General features: G+C 40.7%; 2 protein-coding genes across 7 annotated transcripts in view; one reads left to right on the forward strand and one right to left on the reverse strand.

The window, feature by feature from the left end:
• nr1h5 (nuclear receptor subfamily 1, group H, member 5) overlaps positions 1 to 1,489 on the forward strand; it is a 28,968-nt gene extending 27,479 nt beyond the window's left edge. For all 4 annotated transcript variants that reach the window (XM_050063858.1, XM_050063857.1, XM_050063856.1 and 1 more), the window contains exon 11: positions 917 to 1,489. In XM_050063858.1, coding sequence (XP_049919815.1) covers positions 917 to 1,119 — 203 coding nt within the window. In that variant the 3' untranslated portion in view covers positions 1,120 to 1,489. The remainder of the gene's footprint in view (positions 1 to 916) is intronic.
• Positions 1,490 to 1,622: 133 nt separating this feature from the next.
• Positions 1,623 to 5,968, reverse strand: part of brpf3b (bromodomain and PHD finger containing, 3b) — an 18,875-nt gene continuing 14,529 nt past the window's right edge. For all 3 annotated transcript variants that reach the window (XM_050063855.1, XM_050063854.1, XM_050063853.1), the window contains exons 12-13: positions 5,117 to 5,271; positions 1,623 to 4,296 (exon numbers count right to left, since the gene is read on the reverse strand). In XM_050063855.1, coding sequence (XP_049919812.1) covers positions 4,113 to 4,296; positions 5,117 to 5,271 — 339 coding nt within the window. In that variant the 3' untranslated portion in view covers positions 1,623 to 4,112. The remainder of the gene's footprint in view (positions 4,297 to 5,116; positions 5,272 to 5,968) is intronic.

Genomic DNA, 5,968 nt, shown 5'->3' on the forward strand with positions numbered 1-5,968 from the left:
GGGGGCAAACACTTTTTCACACAGGGCCATGTAGCTTTGGATTTTTTTCTTCCTCATTAATAAAACCCTTCATTTAAAAACTGCATTTTGTGTTTACTTGTGTTATCTTTGACTAATGTTTAAATTTGTTTGATGATCTGAAACATTTAAGTGTGGAAAACATGCAAAAAAGTAAGAAATCAGGAAGGGGGCAAACACTTTTTCACACCACTGTAGTTTTGCTCTTGTTAAATGTGGCCCCCATTCAATCAATGTTTGTCATTTTCCATGGAGGAAGAACACCATTTATCTCACGAATTCACGGTAACACCAGATGACTTACTGATCTACAAATAATCATTTTGTGGGTGAAGTATTCCTCCAAAAGTTTTCCTCCTTGCTCCTTACACATTTTCACCTCAGGAGGCCTCTTGAGGGTTTAGATGCTTTGTGAATAACTTAATCTTTGCTAGGATTAAGTCATTAACTGTAGAAGAAGTCATGATTCTGAGATTCTTTTTAGAATTTCTACACAGGGAGTAACTCTTTGTTCTGGGAAGCTTTATAAATATGGCCTCTGGAATCTGTACAAACTGGTCTGAAATAATCCAATCAGCTGCTGAGCTAAGATATGCAAATGCTCCATGCAACTGTAAATAATTATTATAAACCTATCTGGAGCTCTTCGGCAGGTTGTGATTGTAAAATAATGCCTCTGAATGACTGACTCAATCTGTCTCAAAGGGTCTGACCACAGACTATATCAAGACTAAAATGGTTCTGCAGCTCTCCTGCTCTGAGGCAGGGGGTCTGACAGCTGTATCAATCCATAGCTGTTTGGCAGCCTGAAAGCATCGGTTCATGTTTGGATATAAACACAAACAGATCTTTGTCATAGTGTTATCAGCAGTGTCCTTCTGTGTCCCCTGTCCCGCAGACCAAGCGTCCCTGCAGGCAGCCAGCTGTGTTGAGAAAATGCAGGAATTGATCCTGGACCTGCTGTCCAGAGTGTGCGGAGCCCAGGCTGGAGCTGCACGAGGAGGACCGCAGCGGTTTGGTCGCCTGCTTGGTAGACTGACGGAGCTACGGACTCTTCGTCACAACTACCTCCTCCTGACAAAACAGCAGCCTGGACACTGACAGAGAGGACACACCGGAAATGGTGAAAACCACCACTATCATCTCTGAGGAGGTTTATGTTTAAATAGAGGGACTAAAGGGTCCTGAATGAGCTGAGAAATTCTACCTTTTATTAATGCAAGCTTTCACCTTGATTCTTAGGTCTCAGACACAAATCTGCCATATTCTCAGTTGACGTCAGTTCATTCAGACCTGCAGTCATGATTGAATGTTAGCTTATGGTGGGACTGAAATGTTTGTGGACTGCTGCAGTTTGTTGGGACAAAAGTTATTTTATAGGTCTTTTTTTATAATTGTTGTATACAGCTAACACGTACACAGTACTTTTCACTATGCCCAGTATTGGTAAAATAAAAAACTAAAACGCAAACTGTCTGCTAGACGGAGTTATTCAGTGGAAAAGACAATTTTCTGACTAAAGATGGACAGGGTTCCTACAGCTTAAAGCAAGCTACATTTAAAACTTTTTGAAGCTTTTTTAATACCACTGGGAATGAAATTTAAGGCCAATTTTACAATAACCAAAATGAATGAGTTATGTTGCGAAATATTGATTAAATAACTAATTCTTTTATTGAATTTGCTCTTCCACATGTCGTCCAGGGTACAGTGACAGCTAGGTAGCAAACAGTGGATCCTCTCAGCATCCTCGCTGGAAGAAATTATGAATGTTGTTGGTTCCACTATCCTGATCTTTGCAACGGCAATGTAAGAGGCATTCAGTAAATTAATCATGGAATATAGATGTTACCAATTATTTTGAGATTTGTTTAAGACATTTTATAGCAATCATTTTTTGATTACCGAATTCAGCTCCTCTTAAGACTTCTTAAGAATCTACAGGAACCCTCAGGAAATAAATGGACATCCCTTTCACCATGCTTGTTAGCTCCTCCAGAGATTATAAGCTAATGGTCTGAGACCGGTTGCACAGAACACCTTTTCTCCTTTAGTGGGACACTGAAGGCTTAATTCTTCCTTAGCTGAGGGACTTAAACAATCGCACAAAATCCCTTAAAAGGTTTTTTTTTAAAGGAAAAACGTTAGCTCATTTGCTGTGATGAAAGAGATTTCACAGCGGTACAAGTTTCCATGGAGATTGTTTGCTTGGTCTCACGATTGTGACGCCTGTTATCGTCTCACAAAGTTGGCTTATAGTTAGTGAAAAAATGGCAGAAGACAAGAAGACCGTATTGATTGGAGGAGGAAAAGATTACACTCCTGAAGGAATACAATCATAGAAAGTACATCCTACAAAGTAAATTTGATCCCCAAATACCAGAATATAGAAAACGACTATAGAAAGAAATTGCAATGAAAATTAGTTCAGTCAAATCTATAGTGTAAAATCAGAAGCGTATCCACTCAGTTCCCCTGGTTGCAGAACACTCTTCTCGGGGCGTGTTAATTTTTTCATTTATAACCATAAACTCGGTCAAGTTACAGTTAAAATAGAGTCAGAGATACCTTAAGTTTTTTTTTTTTTTTTTTTTACCTTGCTTTGGTTTCTTAGGTCTTTTGTGCGACAGTCTAGGGATTCCTTAAGTTTAAGATCAAGACAAGGAGAAAACCATTAATACTTCTGTGAATATTTTCAGGAAACCACAAGAAGACTTAAGGGTGTTTTGTGCCACTGATTTTATTATGAGTTAACCTTAACTAGGACTTTAAGGAAAGTCTTAAGGTGTTTTGTGTAACCTGCCCCTGAATCCTTGCTTGTGAAGCAGTTAAATATTTTCCAAGTGAATATCATTAAATAATAAAAGAATGAGCCCTCACATTTAAAAGAAAAAACACAGAACTACAGTTAAATGTCCCAAAAGGTTTTTAATAGAGCGTTTATTTCCCAAAATGTGGAAATACTGGTTCAGACAAAATATTTGGTGAGCAGGTAAAATAATGCAGGTAGTACAAGCTTATAAAGGTGTATTTTTCCATTTGATAAAATGGGGCTCTGGACAATAAATAGAATCTTTTGGGGGGTCAACAGTGACTGATGTGGCGATGATTGCTTGTGGTTAATTTATCATCAGACCAAACGTGAACTCATACGTTTAAAAATGTTGGCTGCATGTTTTTAAAACCTCACTCCATTTGTTTTAAATAAGATTTCATTCTCCACTTTAACCAATATAACTTTATTTCTATAGTTCTGTCTTCCATAAATAAATTATTTCTCTCTGTATCAAAAAGAGAATTCAAATATAAAGAACAATGGCTCATTGTGTTGTATGCTCTGAATGTACACACACATACACACACACACAGCACAATGAAATTACATCAAAGACAAGCTAAGTACACTGCAGCAAGTCAGGAATTATTTCATCTCCACAAATATACATAGCCTCGCATTGCCCCTTGTGGGTTGATTGAAATACGCATTTTAAAAACAGCAACATTAAATTAAATTGGGTTTGATAATACACATACATATGTACACAAAGTGTGCCTTTATAATATACAAGTGTCTTTGTAAAAGATTAAAATGTAAAAAGCTATTGTATAAAAGATGGCAGTGTTCCATTCATTCGTCTTCTGGGTTTCATATAAATATGTCAAATCTCTTTTCTGACAATTTGATTCCTTGGCAGTAGCATTATACAAAATAGAGGGGGAATTCTTTTACATTTGATCCAGACACACAGCCTCAACACATCCAGGTGGAGTAAGCGGATACCTCGATACACCCCTGAACAGGGAATTAACGCTTACCGACCGCAGCAACGTGGGACCTAAAGGTAACTTCATTCACATCTGGAGCTCCACATCCACAATGACACCAAGGCAAACACCACCGCTCTGTGTGTCACACACTAGTGGTTTGGTTAACGAACAACAGTCCGGGACTCTGTGCTGTGCAGCAACCTCTTCAGACCACAGTGTGAATACTAATTCAGCTCGCAGTGGGACTCAGCCCACCTGCTGCTTTAAGACCAAAGAGAAATGCATAATGGCTGACTGTGGGTGCACACAGGGCTCACCATTGCCCTCTACAGATAGTTGGAGGCCACAAAGCCTTGGCTGTGGCTGACTCGGCTCTGGTGGATCATGGCGCGGTCGTACGCCACCTGGACAGACTTGCGGATGCTGGACTTGCGGCCCTCCATTATGCGCAGCTTGTCTGCCGTGTCATCTGCACCCAAAGGTGTCACCTTGTCACGTGGGAGCCACTGCCTACAGAACCAAAGAGACACACTGATGATCAACACTTTCACTACTTTGGATCTGTTTGTATAATTTAGACCAATGTATCTGTGTGTTCAATTTACATAAATACATATAACTACAATATATAAGATATGCTTGTTTTGTTCACAATTTAAACACTCGTTTTTTTTCCACATTAATAAACAGCTTGGCCTGGCAGTTATGATCCTCCTTGACTGGACAGTTCACCCAGGAAAAGTGCATTTAACTAAAAACACCTGCTCCATGTGGGTCTGTAGACCTCACTGTGGCAGGAGAAGCACTGCAGTACATTCAGTGTTTCCCACAGAATGTGTGTGTGTGTATGTGGGCGATACAAAGGGTGTCACTTTGTATCATTTTGTGCCACTTTCTAAATTCTGAAGTCTATGCAGGTCAGTGAACACAGCGCCGGTGGAGCTCTCCTTGAGTTCTCCCCCCCCCCTCTCAGCAGCAGTTTGACTCGTGGGCTGGACAATTGCTCTGTTAATCTGTTCACAGTGGATCAGATCTTACTGACAGATGAGGACCAGCTGCTGTGAGTGAATGCAAACTTTTAGACCTAGCAGAATGAGTGTTTCAGTTTCATCATAAATGCGACTGACATGGCTCCGTCTCTGCCCCGAGTGTGCTCTGTGTCCCAGTGCAGTGCTATGAATAACTGAACGGTATATAGATTCCAATAGTGGTCCTAATGAACAAGCCAGCTCCAAAAATAGAAAATCTATTTGTGGCGGCAGATCTTTTAATCGTGGCAGGCCGCCACAAATAACCGAATGTGTGGGATAGCCTGACATTTGACCCTTACCATGTGCGCTTGTTGTCAAAGAAGAGCACCAGGTAGAGCCTCTCGTTGGTCTCTTCCTGTCTCTGCTCCCCCAGACAGAGGACATCTTTGGGTGGGACGGGGATAGGCACCCCATTGTGCAGCAGGCCCTCCTCGGGCGTGTCTGGGTCGATGATCTGGAACAAACATACAGTCAGTCTAACAAGGAATTTAGGTCTGTTACAAACGCTGCACTCTCACACAGCTGTTCTGTGGTCCTAGGGAACTCTTGATTTTTGTTTCTAGATTTGGTTATACCACTGTTAAACTCACTTATTTGAATTTCTCAACATGTGGTTTGGTGAAAGCTGCCCAAGTATTTAAAGGGACACTTCACCCCAAAATCAGGAATACATATTTCCCTTTTACCTGCAGTGCTGTTTATCAGTATAGATTGTTTTGGTGTGAGTTGGAGAGTGTTGAATATATTGGCGGTAGAGATCTCTGCCTTCTCTCTAATATAATGGAACTACGTAGCACTTGGCTTGTAGTGCTCAAAGAGCCAAAAAATGCTTTTGGAAAAACTCCACAGACCTTGTGTGAGCAATTTCATGTAGGAACTACTTTCTTTCTACCAAACTACACCCACCAACCATATCACCGCCTAGAGGGAAGCATTCATTTACTGCTAGTTCACCTAGCATCCCTGAGCTAGGTAACATAACCGCTCAGTAGGGCTGGGCGGTATGACAAAATTTTCATATCACGGTTTTAAGAAAAAATCATATCGGTTTCACGGTATTTTGCTCAGGTTCGGCCAACTTGACATGTTGCTGTGTTGTGCTATGGCCTATTCAAGTGCCGGAATTTGTTATTTACCTGACAACGCCTGAA

The sequence above is a fragment of the Epinephelus moara genome, chromosome 16 (assembly GCF_006386435.1).
Source record: "Epinephelus moara isolate mb chromosome 16, YSFRI_EMoa_1.0, whole genome shotgun sequence".
In the NCBI taxonomy this organism is placed as follows: domain Eukaryota; kingdom Metazoa; phylum Chordata; class Actinopteri; order Perciformes; family Serranidae; genus Epinephelus; species Epinephelus moara.